Consider the following 24965-nt stretch of genomic DNA (forward strand, 5'->3'; position numbering starts at 1 on the left):
TTTGATAAAGGTTATAACAAAATATTTATTCAGGAGATCATTCACAGCGTAGTTCCTGTGCAATGTGTTAACAGATTTAATTTTAAATCAAGGCTGAAAATCGTAAATAAAATAGATAAAAAATACATTACAAAAACGTGCATACACATGTACTTTTATATTCAAGTAATTGTTAATAATTTCTACTGGACGAGAAGAAATTCCACTTGCACGAAGAAACAATGTACATGTATGCAGGTCAACCACAAATTCATACCTTATACCTTATTCTTCTAACCATGACACCATAACAAGAATGCAACCATTCATTCAAATGAAGTTTGTGGAATGGTACTCACATAGGCAGAATAAAAGGTGAGGTTGTCATGTTGTTTCTTTTCTTTTTTATAACGTCCTATTAACATCCAGTGTCATTTAAATATGTCAGCATATTTAAAGATCCGAGTTAAAACGGAGTCTCTAAACAAAATTAAATACTGACAAAATAATAAGGACCTTGGTCAGTTTCCTCTGAACACAGCAGATACCACAATGCAAAAAATGTCTAACAATATGCAATGTAGGCAGCTTTAGTGGACTATAAATGAAGGTCTGCAAGGCTGACAATTTTAACAAACGACAAACTACATACATGTAGCTCTTGATTGAATCATACTGCTGGTCCAATAAAATGACATTGAGATTCGAGCTGCATGATGTACTGCTGTTAATAGCTTTTTGCAATATTTTGCTTATATGTGAACTCGAATAAAGCTCAAATACATAAATATTCAAACAAAACTTGTAAGAAATTGTGCGAGAAAGATACTGGTGTATGACTCATCCCATAGCCTTTTGGTTATTGAAAAGTCAAAATCAAAATTGTTACTGAATTGATATGTAAAAGTAACTTGGAATGGGACTAATTCACGTACCACGTGATACCCGATAACGTTTGTGGGGGACTAGTATCTCCAGTGGTGATGGAACGTCACTCTTTGTAATCTTCCCGCTGAAATGACGTTACCCCGCGATAACGTCATTTGACGTCATTCCATCACCAATAGAAACAATAGTCCCGCACAAACGTTATCGGGTATCACGTGGTACGTGAATGAGTCCCATTCCATTCACCATTTTGAATATAAGACAATAAAAAAAATCAATCTATGTAAAAAAAAAAAAAGCTAAATGTTCATCATTACACTCCTAGAGGAGTTTACTCACTTTCCGAATATACTACTAATATTTTTCCATGTATATAGAAAACAATGGGAATTAAAGCTAATAATGCAAGTTAAAACCACTCATGTTGAGATAAAAAAGAAATCTTTCAAATAATCCACAGATGACCCTGTATATAGGCCATCGTTTATATGGGTGGCCAAAATAAATTTCTTCGAAAATGATGGCCGATACCTACACAACGGTCATCTGCAAAAAGTTTAAAATACTTTTTTTTTCATTTTGAACAACACAATGTTTTAATTTGCATTGTCAGCTTTAAATAATATATAAATGCATGAATAAATAGAATATTCTGCCATCTACATTGTAGGATGTTATAAATAACAAATTGGCGTTCCTTTACTTGTATGATGTCTAGATGAAACCAAGTAGAAAGGATGTGTTTTTTCCAAAACAGTAAATAGTATAATCTTAACATTACTTCTAAATTGATGCACATAGATCACTTAATAGTTTCTTAAGTAATAATTATAATTACTTATTAAATGATTTATGCTACATGAAAATTCCTGCACCATTTAGTACATCCTAGATATTCCAGAGGTACTATTACTGACGTAATATCAACCCCAGTAAAACTGGAGAAAGTTCAAAAGAAAGAGTTCTTCGTTTGAAGATTACACAGAGAGTGACGCCCATCTCCAAAGCAACACAGTCAACCACAGTGTACCATTATTATTGTACAATTCTTTTGATATGCATCAAAGGATAAAATTATTTGTATCTTCTGTTGCCTTCAGTTTTACTATGAGATAGCCAATAGGTGGATATAGCGTAAGTGATAACAACACATGGAGTATCGAGGATGCATTAAGTACTGATTCAATCTGTCACTGATAGGCAGCATACACGTAACAGATGTAATTCAACATTTGTCCAAACAAATGAAGGAATGTTATTTTAAGATCACCACTGTTGTAGAAATAAGATACACGGTATAAAATTTATATAATTTAGTAAAACATATAAGGAATCCAAAATAAAAACTTGCGTTTCTCTTGTAATGAATGAAAGGTCATTCAGCATGTATTTTTCCTCTCGTAAATGCACTATTTCTACACCGTGAATTCCTTATAATACACCAAATAGGAATATAATATAATGATACCAGGGTTCTGTATGGGGTTCGGATCTGTACCATTGAACCATCCAAAGTAGGACAGGGTATTGTCTGTTCCTGGTGGTCCGAGCTGGTCTGTTACATCTATCACCCAAGGGGACACATTTTGTCCGTCACACCAGCCGTTCCTGCCATACAGCCAGGTACCGTGCTCGTTCGGCTCCACCCCATGTGGCACTTGGTCAGCACAGCCCAGAGGAGTACCTACACAAGTATGTTATCTTGTTAAATCGGTGAAGGCTTTATATGTTTAAGTACATTGTATTACACATTACCTCAAACAGAAAGTTCTAACAATGAAATGAGAAAACAATTGGGATAGCTCTCTACAAGTATGTGGTGATGCAAAGCTGGTTGCCATTATATTTTAAAAAATACATGTTAACATTCAAGTGAATAGTAGGATTTGTTTCAACATATCAGTCATGCATTATATATGACTAAATTATATGTTTTTATGCCTGTGCATTATGTAAAAGATGATGTCGGCCTATATGAACTCTTTGACCTTAAATATTAATTCAGGATTCACATCAGCATGATGAGAAGAAGCTGTTTAAGAAAGGTTGTGCTTATTTGACCCTAGTGACCTTGGTTGGAACTCAAAGTCATTCAACATAAAAAAAAAATTCAAAAACACTGAGTAGTCCATCATCATCATACAAGCCCTATATCAGGTTTACAGGGTCACTGTTCAAAAGGAAATATTGATAAGACGTGGACACATGATGTAAGTTAACTTCCTTTTCAGCAACATATTGGCAACCAATATTACACATATATATATGTACTCTATCCAAACTACACGCATGTATTCACACATGTACATAATATCAAGAGTTTATATGGGATCCATAAAATAACAAAAGATAGAAATCTGTTCGTTTGAGGTAAATCATCTAAAGGATTTTAAAAAGTATTACTGAACAAATTTAGAAAATAAACTAAATTTACCTGCATTACTAAATGTGATGTTGTTGATTTCTTTATTCACTCTGAAATGGTGAGATGTTACACAAAATTCTCCACATCCATTCTCATCACTGCCATGTCCTGTAATCACTGCAAATACCTCCACCTAAAAACATCAAAAGATTATACAAAGCTGTGTTTGTGGGTTTACTTATAGAAATTATAAAACGAAAAAATCTAGAATTCAAAATTACAAATATCAATTAATAATAAAATAAACTCTGTGGTTGTTGCATGTCATGATCACCTTTTTAATACCATTAGGCACTCTGAAACTGTGCGTCTTAAAATGCGAGTTGTAGGATTTATCAAATGTGGCTCCTGGTTCATACAACACAGTGACATTGACTGGGACCAGGTCACCTACAAAACAGAGAAATAACAATGGAGTTAGATTATAAAACCTAGATCAAGTGAAAAATCAGGCTTCTATTAATTAAAACATCTGTCAGAAAATGGAGTTAGATTATAAAACCTAGATCAAGAGAAAAATCAGGCTTCTATTTGAAATATCTGTCATAAAATGGAACTAAATATTGGTATAAATTATAAAACCTAGATCAAGTAAAAAAATCAGGCTTCTATTTGAAATATCTGTCAGAAAATGGAGTTAGATTATATAACCTAGGTCAAGTGAAAAACCAGGCTTCTATTTGAAATATCTGTCATAAAATGGAATTTAATATTGGTATAAATTATAAAATCTAGATCAAGTACAAAATCAGGCTTCTATTAAAAATATCTGTCAGAAAATGGAGTTAGATTATATAACCTAGGTCAAGTGAAAAACCAGGCTTCTATTTGAAATATCTGTCATAAAATGGAATTTAATATTGGTATAAATTATAAAATCTAGATCAAGTAAAAAATCAGGCTTCTATTTGAAATATCACTGTCAGAAAATGGAGTTAGATTATATAACCTAGGTCAAGTGAAAAACCAGGCTTCTATTTGAAATATCTGTCATAAAATGGAATTTAATATTGGTATAAATTATAAAATCTAGATCAAGTACAAAATCAGGCTTCTATTAAAAATATCTGTCAGAAAATCAGGCTTCTATTAAAAATATCTGTCAGAAAATGGAGTTAGATTATATAACCTAGGTCAAGTGAAAAACCAGGCTTCTATTTGAAATATCTGTCATAAAATGGAATTTAATATTGGTATAAATTATAAAATCTAGATCAAGTAAAAAATCAGGCTTCTATTTGAAATATCACTGTCAGAAAATGGAGTTAGATTATATAACCTAGGTCAAGTGAAAAACCAGGCTTCTATTTGAAATATCTGTCATAAAATGGAATTTAATATTGGTATAAATTATAAAATCTAGATCAAGTAAAAAATCAGGCTTCTATTTGAAATATCTGTCATAAATACAAGCATAACAAAATCACAGAATCTACCCCCAGTATATGTGTCTGATTTTGGTCCTCGACATTTCTTAATGTGAATTGATTTACATGAACAAAACACTTTGATCTGACAACAGTGAAACTCAAACTTATTTTTTTTTTAAAAACCCTTGATTAAATAAAGCCCCAATAGCTTCTACTGTGAATTCATAAAATCAAAACATTCATTTTAACCTGACTTGTCCAAAATGCTTTGATTCTCTTTGTACACAGTCGAACCTATCTATCCAAAGAACAGGAGGAAAATGGTCTTTATAGCCAAGTGGCCTTTCAACACAGGTCAAACTGGGTTGGAATAGATCATTAGGGCCCTAGTAAAGTAGGCTTGTTAAGCAGGTGGTCTAACTACAGAGATGGTCGCTAAGGCAGGTTTTACTGTACGTGCACTTAGGAGGAAATCCATGAAGAAATGAAGCTCTTAGAGTGTTGTTAATGTTTTTTTTGAACTGTAAAGATCTCATTCCAATCGCAACTTCACAAATGAAAGGAACCCGACCCCTATGTATAATGTACCTTCCCTTCCCCTCCGAGGAATCAAAGAGATACAGACCCTTCCTCTGCAGCCAAAGAAATTCTAAGGAGTTTAATTCTTCCTTCCTAACAGAAACATTAGGATTTTAGCCCAACAAGGTCCATTTTCAGGAACACTCCTTACTTTTAAAGGATTCTGTCACTTAAAATTCTCCATAAAAAAGCATTACAAATTTTAAGGAAGACTCCTTAACTTAAGAGTTTTCTTTAACTTTTGTAAATGCTTTCCTTTATGGGGAATTTAAAGTTAAGGAATTCCTTTTAGCAAAGAAATTTCCATGAATCTGGACCCAGAATAGCTACTGAATCTAAACTAATGGTAATTTCACATGACAATATCAGTGGATGACAGTTACTTTTATTATATAAATTTTAGATGCACAAGCTATACGCAATGACTTACTTGCAGTGACCTTCACATCTCAATATCTCATGAATGACTTAATTATAGATTAATTTTATTGATGGTGTCTAACTAAGCAACATTCTCTATTCAAAAGTATCCATGGTTATGATAAATACAGAATCTTAATTAGTTCTTGGATAGTAAATCTAATTAAAGTGTTGATAGTAGATAATCTTACCTGCTATTCGAGTCTTAGAAAATCTGAGATTCAGAGATGGCTTCCAAGGCATTGCCCAAGGCTCAGTTTTCATGGTGAATACACACGTTGAGCTAGTGAGAAGTGGGAAGAGAGGCGAAACATCTGTTGTCCACCGACCAATCCTCCTGTACATAGAAAATATTGCCTTTAGGAATAAACAATCTCTTATTCAATATCCTGTTCTCACACAATCTATCTTTGTAATATGACTGAAGGCAAGGCCTTAAAGGGCGCAGCCAGATGTTTTAATACCAATCATGCACGGCATAGGAAGAGCGAAGCTCTACTTGTTTATTTTTATTTTCTATTTCATGTAGAAGGCATAATTTAGAAATAAAAGGATGCACTTTAAACTATTGAAGTATATGATGTAATAATTGTCTAGCATGAACTCAAAGAAATGAATTTTGAAGATTGTGTTTTTTCTTATATTTTCGTGTATCTGTGACCGTAGCAAGGGCACGAAGGACTGCCCCTTTATAAATCATTAAATATCTTCCAACTCAAATCTGTATTCTAAAAACAGACTCCTTACACCACAACAATAATCATAACAAGAGGCGCATGGGCCCTAACAGTCATCTGACTATTATTACAATACAACATAGCCGTTTTAAGATTTTAGAATTTGACTCCTGTGACCTTGATTTTAAATCATTCATTTGAACAAACTTGGTAGCCCTTCATTCCAGCATGTCACATGCCCAATATCAGGTGTCTAGGCCTCTTAACTATTCACAAGAAGTCGTTTAAAGATTTTAGCCTATTTGACCCCTGTGACCTGGAATGAAAGTCAAGGTCATTCATTTGCACAAACCTGGTAGCCCAGCATACTGCAGGCCCAATATGAGTATCCTGGACCTTTCGGTTCTTGAGATGTCATTTAAAGATTTAAGCCTATTTGACCCCTGTGACCTTTGAACAAACTTGGAAGCCCTTCATTCCAGCATGTCACAGGTCCAATATCAGGTCTCTAGGCCTCCTGGTTATTCTCAAGAAGTCTTTTAAAGGGACATGAACCTAAATAAACCTTGTTTTGAGTAAAATACATAATTCAAATGTGTCAGATACCTTACTAAGTAATAAATATCAGTTATTGTGCAAATGTGTCAAATAAAATAATTATAATGGAAATTTGATCTTTCTGTATTTTGAACTGGCCGGTTGAATTTTGCAACGATAGTGTGATAAAAATAGTAGTGTTGAACTTAAGCGACCTCCCACAATGCACTACACAAATTGAATGAATGTAAACAAATGGTGGGTCAAAAACGTGGGTGAAGCGAACACAAATGAATTCCGATAGAAAACGGAGTACAACAAGAGTCAGTAACGTGCGCAATTGGGAAAGTAGGTAAATATTGACGGATCGCTGAAATGCAACAGACGGGAGCAACTTCCCACTTTATACTTGCGTGATGTACATATGTGCAATAAGTCAAGAACCTCCCTTCGCGGTCCCCGATTATGAAATGTCTCGTTTGACTTTTGACTTATCATTCTTACGCTAAATACAAATTGTTTTATAATGAATATTAACAAATATGGCGTCATATGTCAACCATTGTCAATAAGAAAATAATCTTAAAATGTGGAAAATTAATATTCCTTGTCGAGTCAGCAAGTCTGTTGTTCATTATAACCTCGTTTTCGACCAGCTTTCGTTTTGTGTTCCAAAAACAGAATATTACCGTCTATTCTTATCATTTTTGGGGTAGGTATTCCCCACATTTTCCTGTCGTTTTAGACAACCAATCCTCGTAACAAAATATTCAATAAACATCTGAAAACCATATCTAAGCATACAGAACAACTTATCTAAGGTTCATGTCCCTTTAAAGATTTTAACCTATTTGGCCCCTGCGACTTTGAAAGACAGTCAAGGTCATTAATTTGAACTAACTTGGTAGCTCATCATCAAAGCATGCTGCAGGCCCAGTATGAGAAACCTGAGACTTTCGGTTATTGAGAAGAAAACTGTTTAAAGAGTTTAGCCTATTTGACCCCTGTGACATTGAATGAAGGTCAAGGTCATTTATTAAACAAACTTGGTAGCCCTTAATCCTAGCATGCTGTAGGCCCGATATGAGTATACTGGGCCTTTCGGTTCTTGAGTAGAAGTCGTTTGAATGAAAAGTTTACGTACACGCGCGACGACTGACGGTGCATGATGACAATAGGTTATCCTGACCCTTTGGGTCAGATGACCTAAAAACATCTTAATGCATTGGTACCATCACCCTTGGTATTTATAATGTAGCAATATCAAATTGTGACAAAAATTCATCAAAGTATGAGTCAAAATAGGGAATGATAGGTATATGTACCGTCGGAAGGCACTTATCCAGCGTCCCAATTCCATCCCACATAGGGGAGATCCGGGGTCACAGCACACGTACAGGTTGATGGTATGATCCCAGTGGGGACACTCCGTATCCATGGTTCCTGGACATGATAGGGACATATCCAATTCCATCTTGGAATAATTCTGTAATTCTGTAAGTATAAAGAAGTAACTTTATCAACTATTGTTTGATTTGTCTCCCTTTTAACAGTTAAAACTGGCTATAGTGGACAACATTGTCCTCATCTTGGCATACTTAATCTTGGCATATATCTTTAAATGTAAAAATCTCAAATTGTAAGACTACCTTTGGCTTGTGGCTGAAATTGTATATACATTTATAAGGCAATTGAACAATGCATCATCTAAAGGTGAAGAGCTGTAAGTTACAAATTCACTCATATTATCTTCAACAGTTGAAATAATATATATATAGCATGGATGAAAGTTGATGGAAAAATCCCACTATGACTTATAGGTATTGGACTTAATGATGGTAAATTGTACTTTGTCAAAAGTTATCTTTGACCATTACCAAACATGTATTGGAAAATAATATAAGACCTTAGTAAGAATATTTTAAAATGGACAAAAATTGAAAAAAAAAAATAAAAATATTTGAAGTAAAAAAAATAATTATTAAGATAGCATGACTTCTATTGATATGATATTTAATATCTTTTTTTTTCTATAATTATTACCTATCAATATGTCAATTCCACATTACCTAAATGATATGTGTATAGTAAAATTTACTGTCGGTTAGTTCCAACTTCCAGTGATTATGTTGTTACATTTTTATCACCAAAAGGTGAGATTACCTAACGATAAACTCAAAACCCCTGTATTCACACATTATTATGGATTCCTTTTGGATCAGTAAAAACTGTTATTGTTTAAGGTAAATGGAAACTATGACACTATGATTAGGAATAGATCTAACTATATAATTATCATTTGCACATTCATGCAGTTGTTTTTCTTAGCTACCAAATGTTACCTACCTTTAACATCAGGTAATGTTACATTAACAACAACGCCTTGTTTCCCATGCATTATTTTCTCTGAGAAGATACTGATAATAGTAGCTTGTGTCTGAAGTCTTCTATCAAGATCAGCTCTGTACAAAAACCTAAAAGATAAACACTATGTACTAAAACCACCCAAAATGTATTTTTAAATTGAATCTGCAACACAAAACAAAATTGTCTTTACTGAACAAAATACGACACTTCTTTATTACATGCTTTAGTTAGAATTTTCAATGTGTCTTTCTTCTTAAAATGGAGGTACATGAACAGTAATTATATACGGCAATAATTATATACTGCAACACAAATTACTGCTTACTTCAAATTACCGACCATACAAATCATTGTTTAAACAAAAACTCTACTAATTTTGTAATCTGATTTATTTTTGCATAAAAATTCTACTCATCATACTCCTTGTGAAATGATTTTCCATATCTATGTATTTCCCCTAAATAATGTATTTATATGAAACTTATCAAATCAATTTTCAATTATTTAACCAATGTTGTGTCATATGGGAGGTATCAATAGGTGTACTTCTTTCTGGACTTAAATGCTATCATATTTTTGTGTGTTGTAATTACCACTGAGCCTGCCACACAAGGAAATCCATGGAAGGATACAGGAACCAGCCCAGCTCCGACAGTTCTCCGGCCTGGTTTACAGCTAGGAAAAAGTTCTCTGACGGAGTGTTCTGGAAACTGATGCTGAAAATATTATTCCTGTAAAAAGAGCAAGAAAAATAATGAAAATTGTCAAAAAAATATTAATGTTTTTCAAATATTAATAAAAAAATTATTGAAAATTTTGTTCCCTCATTTGACATTATTATTAAAAACATAGTTGTTTGAAATTTTGCAATATCAACAAACTTAAAAAAACAAGAGGGCCATGGGCCTTAACGGTCATCTGACTAATATTATATGGCATAAAAAAGTACATAAAGGTCATTCACTTCAAAAAACTAGGTAGCTCTTTATCCTAGTATGCTACAGGCCCAATATCAGTTCTCAAGGCCTCTTAGTTATTCACAAGAATTTGTTTGAAGATATTAGCTTATTTGACCCCTGTGATCTTGAATGAAGGTCCTTTTGGGCCTTTTGGTTCTTAAAAAGAAGTCATTTAAAGATTTTAGCCCATTTAACTTTGAATGAAGGTCAAGGTCCTTCATTTGAACAAACTTGGTAGCCCTTCAACCCAGCATCCTGCTCCCGCAGGCTCAATATGAGTACCCTATGATTTTTGGTTCTTGACCTGAAGTTGTTTAAAAGATTTTAGCCTATGACCCCTGTGACCTTCAATGAAGGTTAAGGTCCTTTATTTTAACAAATTTGGTAACCCTTTATCCCAGCATGTCACAAGCCTAATATCAGATCTAAAGGCTCCTTAGTTATTCACAAGAAGTTGTTTAAAGATTTTAGCCTATTTGACCCCTGTGACATTGAATGAAGGTCAAGGTCATTCATTTGCACAAACTTGGTAGCCATTCATTCCAGCATGTCACAGGTCTAATATTATGTCTCTAGGCCTTTTAGTTACATGTATGTAATATTAATTGCTATTCAAAGGCAAAAGGTTAGTAGTACAACTTAAACTTAACCATGTACTCAACTACCAAGTGTCCCTCTATATTTACCCTGTATACAAAGTACTGTACTCCACCATGGTAGCTGGTATAGACAGAGGGGTGTTACACTGACTTACCCTGTATACAAAGTACTGTACTCCACCATGGTAGCTGGTATAGACAGAGGGGTGTTACACTGACTTACCCTGTATACAAAGTACTGTACTCCACCATGGTAGCTGGTATAGACAGAGGGGTGTTACACTGACTTACCCTGTATACAAAGTACTGTACTCCACCATGGTAGCTGGTATAGACAGAGGGGTGTTACACTGACTTACCCTGTATACAAAGTACTGTACTCCACCATGGTAGCTGGTATAGACAGAGGGGTGTTACACTGACTTACCCTGTATACAAAGTACTGTACTCCACCATGGTAGCTGGTATAGACAGAGGGGTGTTACACTGACTTACCCTGTATACAAAGTACTGTACTCCACCATGGTAGCTGGTATAGACAGAGGGGTGTTACACTGACTTACCCTGTATACAAAGTACTGTACTACACCATTGTAGCTGGTATATACAGAGGGGTGTTACACTGACTTACCCTGTATACAAAGTACTGTACTCCACCATGGTAGCTGGTATAGACAGAGGGGTGTTACACAGACTTAACCTGTATACAAAGTACTGTACTCCACCATGGTAGCTGGTATGGACAGAGGGGTGTTACACTGACTTACCCTGTATACAAAGTACTGTACTCCACCATGGTAGCTGGTATAGACAGAGGGGTGTTACACTGGCTTACCCTGTATACAAAGTACTGTGGTATAGACAGAGGGGTGTTACACTGACTTATCCTGTATACAAAGTACTGTACTCCACCATGGTAGCTGGTATAGACAGAGGGGTGTTACACTGACTTACCCTGTATACAAAGTACTGTACTCCACCGTGGTAGCTGGTATAGACAGAGGGGTGTTACACTGACTTACCCTGTATACAAAGTACTGTACTCCACCATGGTAGCTGGTATAGACAGAGGGGTGTTACACTGACTTACCCTGTATACAAAGTACTGTACTCCACCATGGTAGCTGGTATAGACAGAGGGGTGTTACACTGACTTACCCTGTATACAAAGTACTATACTCCACCATGGTAGCTGGTATAGACAGAGGGGTGTTACACTGACTTACCCTGTATACAAAGTACTGTACTCCACCATGGTAGCTGGTATAGACAGAGGGGTGTTACACTGACTTACCCTGTATACAAAGTACTGTACTCCACCATGGTAGCTGGTATAGACAGAGGGGTGTTACACTGACTTACCCTGTATACAAAGTACTGTACTCCACCATGGTAGCCGGTATAGACAGAGGGGTGTTACACTGACTTATCCTGTATACAAAGTACTGTACTCCACCATGGTAGCTGGTATAGACAGAGGGGTGTTACACTGACTTACCCTGTATACAAAGTACTGTACTCCACCATTGTAGCTGGTATATACAGAGGGGTGTTACACTGACTTACCCTGTATACAAAGTACTGTACTCCACCATGGTAGCTGGTATAGACAGAGGGGTGTTACAATGACTTACCCTGTATACAAAGTACTGTACTCCACCATGGTAGCTGGTATAGACAGAGGGGTGTTACACTGACTTACCCTGTATACAAAGTACTGTACTCCACCATGGTAGCTGGTATAGACAGAGGGGTGTTACACTGACTTACCCTGTATACAAAGTACTGTACTCCACCATGGTAGCTGGTATAGACAGAGGGGTGTTACACTGACTTACCCTGTATACAAAGTACTGTACTCCACCATGGTAGCCGGTATAGACAGAGGGGTGTTACACTGACTTATCCTGTATACAAAGTACTGTACTCCACCATGGTAGCTGGTATAGACAGAGGGGTGTTACACTGACTTACCCTGTATTATACAAAGTACTGTACTCCACCATGGTAGCTGGTATAGACAGAGGGGTGTTACACTGACTTACCCTGTATACAAAGTACTGTACTCCACCATGGTAGCTGGTATAGACAGAGGGGTGTTACACTGACTTACCCTGTATACAAAGTACTGTACTCCACCATGGTAGCTGGTATAGACAGAGGGGTGTTACACTGACTTACCCTGTCTACAAAGTACTGTACTCCACCATGGTAGCTGGTATAGATAGAGGGGTGTTACACTGGCTTACCCTGTATACAAAGTACTGTACTCCACCATGGTAGCTGGTATAGATAGAGGGGTGTTACACTGACTTACCCTGTACACAAAGTACTGTACTCCACCATGGTAGCTGGTATAGACAGAGGGGTGTTACACTGACTTACCCTGTCTACAAAGTACTGTACTGCACCGTGGTAGCTGGTATAGACAGAGGGGTGTTACACTGGCTTACCCTGTATACAAAGTACTGTACTCCACCGTTGTAGCTGGTATAGACAGAGGGGTGTTACAATGACTTAACCTGTATACAAAGTACTGTACTCCACCATGGTAGCTGGTATAGACAGAGGGGTGTTACACTGACTTACCCTGTATACAAAGTACTGTACTCCACTATGGTAGCTGGTATAGACAGAGGGGTGTTACACTGACTTACCCTGTAACAAAGTACTGTACTTCACTATGGTAGCTGGTATAGACAGAGGGGTGTTACACTGACTTACCCTGTATACAAAGTACTGTACTCCACCATGGTAGCTGGTATAGACAGAGGGGTGTTACACTGACTTACCCTGTGTACAAAGTACTGTACTCCACCATGGTAGCTGGTATAGACAGAGGGGTGTTACACTGACTTACCCTGTATACAAAGTACTGTACTCCACCATGGTAGCCGGTATAGACAGAGGGGTGTTACACTGACTTATCCTGTATACAAAGTACTGTACTCCACCATGGTAGCTGGTATAGACTGAGGGGTGTTACACTGACTTACCCTGTATACAAAGTACTGTACTCCACCATGGTAGCCGGTATAGACAGAGGGGTGTTACACTGACTTATCCTGTATACAAAGTACTGTACTCCACCATGGTAGCTGGTATAGACAGAGGGGTGTTACACTGACTTACCCTGTATACAAAGTACTGTACTCCACCATGGTAGCTGGTATAGACAGAGGGGTGTTAAACTGACTTACCCTGTATACAAAGTACTGCACTCCACCGTTGTAGCTGGTATAGACAGAGGGGTGTTACACTGACTTACCCTGTATACAAAGTACTGTACTCCACCATGGTAGCTGGTATAGACAGAGGGGTGTTACACTGACTTACCCTGTATACAAAGTACTGTACTACACCATTGTAGCTGGTATATACAGAGGGGTGTTACACTGACTTACCCCGTATACAAAGTACTGTACTCCACCATGGTAGCTGGTATAGACAGAGGGGTGTTACACTGACTTACCCTGTATACAAAGTACTGTACTCCACCATGGTAGCTGGTATAGACAGAGGGGTGTTACACTGACTTACCCTGTATACAAAGTACTGTACTCCACCATGGTAGCGGGTATAGATAGAGGGGTGTTACACTGACTAGCTTTACAGGTTAACTCTTGTATAGGTTCATCCTTGTCGGAAAAGACTACAACTCCCACTGCTCCCGACTTCTGCATCATTTGAACCTAAAGTGAAAAAATATATCTGGTATTTAATAAGTAATCATTGATCACCTTTTAAAAACAAAAGACAAGAATAGATAAATAATTGGAATTGTCGTTTTTTACACGAAAATGTATATGTATGCATGAAATAGTTTGAAAATTTGGGCTAATGACCCTGCCTTGTCACACTCCTTTCATTGTATGAAAAGACCATTATTGACCTCCAAATAGAAGATAGTGCAATTTCATTACACTAGGACATGCTGGTCAGTGATTATGACACAGGGCCTGACCATACCTTGCACCTGTGTTATAGTGCACACCCCAACGTTTGACTTGATTATTTATGAAAAAAAGTGTGCATTCTACTTGCAAAAATACAGTAAATAATTTCATGTTATTTCCAGATATTTTTAACCAGCTATGTTGTGTTATGTTAAGTTCAAGTTGGTAAAATTTTCAAAAAGAAAAGATGTGTAAAAACAAGAGGCCCATGGGCCTTAACGGTCATCTGACTATTTGTACAATACAACATAATCGTTTAAAGATTTTAGCCTATTTGACCACTGTGACCTTGATTGAAGGTCAAGGTAATTCATTTGAACAAACTTGGTAGTCCTTTATCCCAGCATGCTACATGCCCAATATCAGTACTCTGGGCCTTCTGGTTCTTAAGAAGAATTCATTTAAAGATTTTAGCCTATTTGACCCCTGTGACCTTGAATGAAGATCAAGGTCATTCATTTGGACAAACTTGGTAGCCCTTCATCCCAGCATGCCACAGGCCTAATATCAGGTCTCTAGGCCTCATAGTTATTCACAAGAATTTGTTTAAATGATTTTAGCCTATTTGAACCCTGTGACCTTGAATGAAGGTTAAGGTCATTAAATTTGAACTAACTTGGTAGCCCTTCATCCCAGCATCCTACAGGCCAAATATCAGTACCCTGGGCCTTCTGGTTCTTGAGAAGAAGTCGTTTAAAAATTTTAGCCTTTTTGACCCCCGTGACCTTGAATGAAGGTAAAGGTCATTCATTTGAACAAACTTGGTAGCCGTTCATCCAAGCATCCTACAGGGCAAATATCAGTACCCTGGGCCTTCTGGTTCTTGAGAAGAAGTTGTTTAAAGATTTTAGCCTATTTTGACCCTCGTGACCTTGAATGAAGGTCAATGTAATTTATTTGAACAAACTTGGTTAGCCCTTCATTCCAGCATGCCATCAGGCCTAATATCAGGTCTCTAGGCCTCTTAGTTATTCACAAGAAGTTGTTTAAAGATTTTAGCCTATTTGACCCTCGTGACCTTGAAATGAAGGTCAATGTCATTTATTTGAACAAACTTGGTAGCCCCTTCATCCCACAGGCCCTAATATCAGGTCTATAGGAATTTTAGTTATTCACAAGAAGTTTATTTAAAGGATTTTAGCCTATTTGACCCCTGTGACCTTGAACTGAAGGTCAAGGTCATTTATTCGAACAAACTTGGTAGCCCTTCATCCAAGCATGTCACAGTCCCAATATGAGTACCCTGGGCCTTTGGTTCTTGAGAAGAGAAGTCGTTTAAAAGAATTTAGCCTATTTGACCCTCGTGACCTTGAATGAAGGTCAAGGTCATTTATTTGAACAAACTTGGTAGCCCTTCATCCAAGCATCCTACAGGGCAAATATCAGTACCCTGGGCCTTCTGGTTCTTGAGAAGAAGTTGTTTAAAGATTTTAGCCTTTTTGACCCTCGTGACCTTGAATGAAGGTCAAGGTCATTTATTTGAACAAACTTGGTAGCCCTCCATCCCCAGCATGCCACAGTCCCAATATCAGGTCTCTAGGCCTCTTAGTTATTCACAAGAAGTTATTTAAAGGATTTTAGCCTATTTGACCAGTGTGACCTTGAATGAAGGTCAAGGTCATTTATTTGAACAAACTTGGTAGCCCTTCATCCCAGCATCCTACAGGGCAAATATCAGTACCCCTGGGCCTTCTGGTTCTTGAGAAGAAGTTGTTTAAAGATTTTGGCCTTTTTGACCCCTGTGATCTTGATTGAAGGTCAAGGTCATTCATTTGAACAAACTTGGTAGCCCTTCATCCAAGCATGTCACAGGCCCAATATCAGTACCCTGGGCCTTCTGGTTCTTGAGAAGAAGTTGTTTAAAGATTTTAGCCTATTTGACCCTCGTGACCTTGAATGAAGGTCAAGGTCATTTATTTGAACAAACTGGTAGCCCTTCATCCCAGCATGCCACAGGCCTAATATCAGGTCTCTAGGCCTCTTAGTTCATTCACAAGAAGTTGTTTAAAGGATTTTAGCCTATTTGACCCTCGTGACCTTGAATGAAGGTCAAGGTCATTTATTCGAACAAACTTGGTAGCCCTTCATCCAGCATCCTACAGGGCAAATATCAGTACCCTGGGCCTTCTGGTTCTTGAGAAGAAGTTGTTTAAAAATTTTAGCCTTTTTGACCCCTGTGACCTTGAATGAAGGTCAAGGTCATTCATTTGAACAAACTTGGTAGCCCTCCATCCCAGCAACCTACACGCCAAATATGAGTACCCTGGGCCTTCTGGTTCTTGAGACAAGGTCTTTTATATTGATCAATCTTCAGAACTCCGGAGAGCAGGTTTAACCCTTCATCACTGCATGTCAGACAGGGCAAATAATAATGGTCCCTGGGCAGTGTGGTTCATCTGAGATTGGGAAGAAAGTTAAGAGATGTAGAACGTCACGTTTAAAGATTTTAGCCTTTTTGACCCTCGTGACCTTGAATGAAGGTCAATGTAATTATTTGAACAAACTTGGTAGTCGCCATTATTCCAGCATGCCACAGGCCTAATATCATGTACTCTAAGCCTCTTAGTTATTCAAAAGAAGTTGTTTAAAGATTTTAGCCTATTTGACCTCTCGTGATCCTTGAATGAAGTCAATGTCCATTTATTTAGAACAAACTTGGAAGCCCTTCATCCCACAGGCCTAATATCAGTACTATAGGGCCTCTTAGTTATTCACCAAGAAGTTATGTTTAAAGGTTTTTTAGCCTATTTGACCCCCTGTGACCTTGATTAATGTAGGTCAAGGTCATTTATTCGAACAAACTTGGTAGCCCTTCATCCAGCATGTCACAGTCCCAAATATGAGTACCCTGGGCCTTCTGGTTCTTGAGAAGAAGTCGTTTAAAGATTTTAGCCCTATTTGACCCCGTGACCTTGAATGAAGGTCAAGGTCATTTATATTGAACACACCTTAAGCAGATGTAGTGTGTCTTTAGCGCCCTTTTTATCATCCCAGCATCCTACAAGGGGATATATACAAGTACCCTGGGACATTCTGGTTTTATGGAAGTTTAGTAGTTGTTTTAAAAAGATCTTTAGCCTTTTTGCACCCTCAGTGACCTTTGAATGAAGGTCCAATGTCAATTCATTTGAAGCCCAAACTTGAGTATAAGACCCTCAGTCCTATTATCCACAGCATGCTACAGTGCCCAATATCAGGCTCTCTAGAGGGGGGATTCTTAGTTATTCTACAAAGCAGTTCATTTAAAGGTATTTTTAGCCTATTTGAGCCAACTGTTACCTTTGAATGTAACGATCAAGAGGTCATTCATTGGCCGCAACTTAGTTGGTAGTCACTCCAAAAACTCCACAACCCCCCCCCCCCCTTATTATCAAGCATGTCACAGTCCCAATCTTCAGTACTCTGGGCCTTCCTGGTTATTCAGAAAAAGAAGAATTTGTTTAATGATAGATTGATGCCCTATTTAGAACCATCGTGACCTTGACATTGCTAGGCCTTATAGGGTCCTTTAATATGAACTATCGTTGTGCTAGGTGCCTTAAACCCTGCTTCCTACAGGCCCATATTCTTCATAACCCTGGACTTTTGTGTTTATTGAGCAAAATGTTTTTTGTGTTTAAGAAATATTTTGGCCTATATGACCCTCCTTGATACCAGTCAGAATGAAGGTAAAGGTCATTCATTAGTTACACAATTGAAGGTGACCAATACCTCTGTGTTATTTTTTTTTTAATTTTTTTATTTTTTTTTTTTTTTTTTATTTTTTTTTATCCCAGGCATGCCTCATGATATTATCAAGGTTCTCCTGTGCCTCTCTTGTTATTCACATGATGTTATTTAAAAGGTTGTTTTCATGATTTGACCCTCGTGTCATTGAGTTGAAGAGTCAATGTCTTTGTTATTTGAAACAAACTTCTCCGTGTAGTTCGACACGTTAGCCACCACCCCCTTTCATACCCAGCATCCTTACAGGGCAATTTAACAGGTACCCTGGGCCGCTTCTGTTTCACATTCTATAGGAGAAGTTGGTGTTTTAAAGTTTTTCTAGCATTTTGCTGTCCCATCGTGACCTTTGAATGATGGGTCAATGTCATTTTTTTTCATTATCTTGAACAAACTTGGTTTTCTGCCCTTTTCATCCCAGCATGACACAGGCCTATTATCAGGTTCTATAGGCTGGCTTTAGTTTTTACTCTAAGCAGTTCAGTTTTTTTGTTTAGGTTATAAGGCCTAATTAGACCCCACTGTGTCCATGTATGTAGGTCATGGTCATTTTCTCGTTCATATACTGGTAGCCCCTTCCATCCAAAGCACCTGGATCAAGGGCTCCCCAATATCTCCAGGTACCCTGGGCCTTATGGTTATTGAGTAGCAAAAATAGTCGTTTATCAAGATTTATTAGACCTATTTTGAAAAAAACCCCTCGTGACCTTGAATGCAGTGTGTCAAGGTCATTTACTGTCGTGAACAAACTATGGTAAGCCCTTTTCTATCCCAGCATCCTACAGGGCAAACTATCAGTAACCCTGGGCCTTTCCTGGTTCTTTTGAGGAAGAAGTTGTTATTTTAAAGTTTATGCTGATTTTGACCCTCGTGGACACTTGAATGAACGGTCAAGGTCATTTTTATAGATACAATACTTGGTAGCAAGCCCTCCATTCCCATGCATGGCCAACAGTCCTAATAGCTCAGGGTCTCTAGTGCCTCTTTAGTATATTCACAAGATGAAGAAGTTAATTTTTAAACCTCGCGTATTTTTAGCCTATTTGACCAGTGTGAACAACTGAATGAAGCGTTCAAGGGTCATTTCTAATCTGAACAAACTTGGTAGCCCTTTTAATTTCACAGCATCCTACAGGGCAAATATCAGTACCCTGGGCCTTCTGGATTCTTGAGAAGAAGCTTGTTTTAAAGATTTTGGACTTTATGACTTCCCCTGTGGATCTTTGATTTTTGAAGGTCAAGGTCATTCATTTTGATACATCTCTCTTTTTGTGGTCTGGTCGTAGACCTGGTAGCCCTTTTTTCATCCCTCATGCATTCACAGCCGCCCTTTTATCAGTTACCCTGGGCCTTCTGGTTCTTGAGAAGAAGTTGTTTAAAGATTTTTGCCTATTTGTACCCTCGTGACCTTGAATGAAGGTGAAGGTCATTTATTTTTGAACAAAACTTGGTAGCCCATTCATCCCAGCATGCCACAGGCCTAATATCAGGTCTCTAGGCCTCTTAGTTATTCACAAGAAGTTGTTTAAAGGATTTTAGCCTATTTGACCCTCGTGACCTTGAATGAAGGTCAAGGTCATTTATTCGAACAAACTTGGTAGCCCTTCATCCCAGCATCCTACAGGGCAAATATCAGTACCCTGGGCCTTCTGGTTCTTGAGAAGAAGTTGTTTAAAAATTTTAGCCTTTTTGACCCCTGTGACCTTGAATGAAGGTCAAGGTCATTCATTTGAACAAACTTGGTAGCCCTCCATCCCAGCAACCTACACGCCAAATATGAGTACCCTGGGCCTTCTGGTTCTTGAGAAGAAGTCGTTTGAATAAAAAGTTTACGCACGGCGCGCGGCGGACGGCGGACGGCGCACGGCGCACGACGACGGACGGTGCATGATGACAATAGGTCATCCTGACCTTCGGGTCAAAAGACCTAATAATACCCCCATTTCGATTCTACCTTATGGAAAATATAGTAACGAGATTTCTTTAGTTAACCAGGGCAACTGCTCCTTTAACAGAGCTGACAGCCTCACATCCAGATACCAGCCCTCACCAATGGTAGGTTTTTTGTTCCCAAAAACAAACTTGATAGGACTTGTGTAACCTCATGACCATATCTAATCATCCAGTCTCTTACCAACAACAGGAAACTGTGAGGCTGAATGGATCAAAAATGGATCCTATGAAAATTGTAATATAATTTATGACCAAATATATTGAAAGACAAGCTATAATGGAAACATTTAGTGTAACGCAGTATCTTTTCCATGTACATTTTCCTATGAATGTTTTTGCATTAATTAAAATCATAATCGAGTCACAGATGAAACCAGCAATTGGATTTGTGCTATATGTACACATGCTTTGCTTTGATGCATTAGTATAAAAATAAAAAAAAACATCTATAGTTATTTAGTTAATTATTAGATTTCTATACATGATTCATTTTTTATTAAGTTGATTCACAAAGTGTAATACATGTAAGTACATGTATTTTGTTCCCATAATAACAACTACAGTATAGCTACATATAGTTACAAGTTATAATATAATTGTTCTCTATGTCATTACCATTAGATTGGACCAAAACCTGATCATAGCCACAAAGATGATCCACACAATGCCACTGACTCAATGCATCTGGAATCCAGTTACCAAGTTTGTCAAGGGGAACAACAGAAAAATGGATTCTCATCATAGCAAGACCAACATCTGAACCAGATCTAGACCTGGTGAAAAATTAAAAACATCATAGAATAAATATATGTACACATGCAGTCAATAAACATAATCATAATAGTCTTTGGTACAGATTCTGTGCTCATCATGATCTTTAATGATATTAAAAATTGGTACATGTAGCTAGAACTAGCAAAAGAATTGGAATTTAACAGACAAATTCAAGATTCTTCAAAAAAACAATGTGGAGATCTACAATGTGAAACTGTCAGTATATCTTGTCAAAGAGGATCACATTTTTAGAGGCATCAATGCAAATTCATTGTGAATACGAATATGACTTGTGAATCAATAAATTCTAATACTGTACATGTATATCATGCCCAGGTTGCTACGAGTACTATATTGGAGAAACTGGTACATTAAAAGCTCTCGATCGGGTTAGAGTACACAAACAGCACATTCGATTTCCAGAGTACAGGAAAATTTAATTAAGCAAACATTTGGACATTTGCTGAAGGTAAATTGCATGCATTGTCAGTACAATGTAATTAAAGTAGGATTTTAAAAGCGAGTCCAGAACACTAATTTTCAAATTCTGATGAGTCCCTGATATGCAGATTCCCTCTACAAAGAAATTAATATATGTTCATTAAAGATTTATAAGTGAGAAGGATTCGTGACTGTCTCTTTACATTACTAAACACCACGCGAGACGCCTATGAACCAAGAATTAAAAAAAAAACATTTTTCTCAACAAATAAATTCTTGTCTTATCCAGTCAAAAGAAACACCAATGTAAAGTTTATTAAATTCAAAATTTTAATTACTTGCTTTAAGGACAGAATATTTAGAGGATATGTCTTAAATTTTCGTTAAAAAAATACGACAGCCCATGTAATGACGGCCCGCTTCAGAGAGTAAGATGGTAACTCTCGCACCCGCAAGCTACATCAAAGGCTGCACCGGCGGATATTAAAGGAAAATCAGTCGTCGCCCAACGTCACGGTCAGTACATGCACAAACACAAAAGCTCCTGTCTTGTACTTCCCCAAAACCCAGTGTGACATATCCTTCTCATATATATATATGTCCTTGATGTACATGTAGTTGTACTTGTACAATATGTAATTGTACATACTTGGTTAAAATTTACACATGGAATTTGTCAATATTTTGATGATTCGCATAAAAACCGATAAGCTCTTGACCTGCCTAGACTTTCATAAAAAAAAGTTATTCTACCTAGTCATTTAACAGAAACAATTGACCTACAATGGAACATTCTGTTTTTTCATTGTCTGATGAATACGGTCTCTCATCCACAGAGCCCCATAAAGGTCATGTATCTCCGCTGATTTTGGAATAAAAATAAAATGCGTCGAATTTAAAACCTCGGAAGTTACTATTGGCTTCAATCCTTCATCCGATGTCCACATTGACTCAAGAAATCCTGAGGATGGGTCGAATACGTGGATTATAATCGAAGAATTGAGAAACATTTCACTTGGATAAACAAGTTTGCCATCTAGTCCCCATATCGAAAATTGAGGTGCAATTGAGCCTGGTGTGTATGCAATTATTTCTCCGTCCTTTAATGGTGGTCTCGATACACTTGAATATTTTTTGTCCGTATGTAGATCCAAGTTTCGTTTCCCTACTTCCACGGACCACGAGTTTGATGAATGTTTTATCGCTCCATTTTGTTTTTGCGATATTCCGATATTATCAAATATACGGATATTGTCATACTTTTGTTTATTATGCAAAGTATGAGACTGTTGGATGTTACAGGAAACAACAGCAATACATATAAAAGCTATCAAAAACGACACGAATGTCATGTTTACGTCCACCATTTTGAATGGTCACATGATCCCGTAGTCAATACAAGTCACGTGATACAATCAAAGGTGCATTCGAAAGCGACTATACTCACTCTTTTTTTACCCCTTTTGCTTATCCTTGATTTTTATTAAATAATTAATATATCACATTGATTTTTTTTCGTAAATTTTGTCTTCATCCAAAGCAGTTTTCAAGGGGAACTATGTGTATTTCTCATGTTATTGTATTAACAGTGGTAAGGCTGGTGTTGCAAAATGCATTTAAATGATTTTACGATGTAAAACAATGCATTAAATACATAAAATCCTCAAATATGGAGCATTAAAACAGTTTATATTGAAACGAATTTCGTCCTCGTCTCTACTTGAGAGTTTCTCACTCAAGTCTAAAATACTGGGTTTTGATAGGGTTTTGATCACAAATCAACTGACTAGCCAACTATTAGATGAATAACTCAACGCATCAATACAAGTTTATACATATAATTCTGGTTCTCCAGATACAGAGTCACAATGTGTAATCACACTCTCTATCACTCTAATTACTGTACATGTTAGCGAGTACAAATGTACAATTATCTAAGTTGATAGTTAAACTTGTATTGTATGTATTAAACTCCATGACGACTCATTTCCGACACTGACACCCTTTGTAGTTCACTCATCTCTTGCAGACGTTTCCGACACTTCTTCTTGTGTCCTGGTATGCCACAGAAGAAACATAATCTTGTCGACTTCGTTCCTTCATGAATTGATCTTAGAGCAGCTGGGGCCCCTTGGATCTGCAGTGCATCTATTCCCTCGACTATCTTCTTGACGATTCTATCGATGGAATCATCGTCTTCTTCCTGAATTTGACGGATGCTGCATGTTGCGCCTTTTTGTCTCCAAACCCTGAATGTTTCATGAGATAGTGCAATCCGCATAGCATCTTCGATGGTCTGCACATAGCTTGAATGTACAGACCATTCCATTTCGGTGTCATTCAGGGCATCTATAAAGCAGTCAATGCTTATCTGTTGTCTAGACTCTTGGTTTGCAGATGGGTATTCTAGTCTTACTAGTCTTTTAATCTCATGTGCCAGCTCAGGTAGCGCTTGATCTTTCTTCCTTAATTTTCCTTTTTATTTGTGTCTTGTAACTGGCTGACATATTTTCAGGTTGAAATCTTGATGTTTTTACTTGTGTCGTCCCATCCATTCATTCCATTCATGCACATATGTACATCACGCAAGTATAAAGTGGGGAGTTGCTCCCGTCTCTTGCATTTCAGTGATCCATTTATATTTACCTACTTTCCCAATCGCGCACGTGACTGACTTTTGACGTACACTGTTTTCTAGTGCATTGTGGGAGGTCACTAAAGATCAACACTACTATACTATCGTTACAAAATTCGACCGGGCCGGTTCAAAATACAGAAAGATGAAATTTCCATTATAATTATTTTATTTGACACATTTGCATAATAACTGATATATATTACTTAGTAAGGTATCTGACACGTCTTAAATATGTATTTTACTCAAATTTACATAGTTTATTTAGCTTCATGTCCCTTTAAACTTATCAAGGTAATATCTTATGGCAAAACATGACATTTATATTGATAAAAAACTTTGATATGGAGCTAGGCCATCCTGTATGACAAAACATGTCATTATGTAACTCAGACCAAATTTTTAAAGCTCTTCGTCTTATAAAAGCATGAACACAAAAGCTTAAGGACTGCAGTACTAACAGTACTTTGATTCAATTTAGCTTTTGTCAAGTTGTATAATATCAGCGTAAATCGTGTGCAAAACTCGGCCTACGATCCGTGTGCAAAATCTACACATACATGTGATGAGTGAGCCGTGTGCAAAAAGTATACGTAAATGTGATGAGGTGTTACGTAATATAACAAAAAACATTGATGATATGATGGCGATGATGATGATGATGATGATGATGATGATGACAA

General features: G+C 37.2%; 1 protein-coding gene across 1 annotated transcript; it reads right to left on the reverse strand.

Moving 5' to 3' along the window:
• LOC138322182 (uncharacterized) lies at positions 1 to 23058 on the reverse strand. The gene is made up of 11 exons (XM_069266232.1): positions 22431 to 23058; positions 21048 to 21205; positions 20597 to 20634; positions 14341 to 14492; positions 9836 to 9973; positions 9222 to 9349; positions 8201 to 8369; positions 5853 to 5998; positions 3567 to 3682; positions 3302 to 3425; positions 1 to 2551 (listed from the first exon to the last, which is right to left on the reverse strand). Exons 1-11 carry the CDS (start codon positions 23012 to 23014, stop codon positions 2283 to 2285), a joined length of 2022 nt encoding a protein of 673 aa, XP_069122333.1. The 5' UTR covers positions 23015 to 23058; the 3' UTR covers positions 1 to 2282.
• Positions 23059 to 24965: the final 1907 nt, after the last annotated feature.

This window comes from Argopecten irradians, chromosome 4 (genome assembly GCF_041381155.1).
Source record: "Argopecten irradians isolate NY chromosome 4, Ai_NY, whole genome shotgun sequence".
NCBI classification, from domain to species: domain Eukaryota; kingdom Metazoa; phylum Mollusca; class Bivalvia; order Pectinida; family Pectinidae; genus Argopecten; species Argopecten irradians.

Coding starts and splice junctions, on each gene's coding strand:
- LOC138322182 (XM_069266232.1), bottom strand. CDS start 23,014: ATGGTGGACGTAAACATGACATTCGTGTCGTTTTTGATAGCTTTTATA. Junction 9,974..14,340: donor TACAGTACTTTGTATACAGG/GTAAGTCAGTGT, acceptor CTCTTTTTACAG/GAATAATATTTTCAGCATCA. Junction 2,552..3,301: donor CATCACATTTAGTAATGCAG/GTAAATTTAGTT, acceptor ATACTTGTGTAG/GTACTCCTCTGGGCTGTGCT.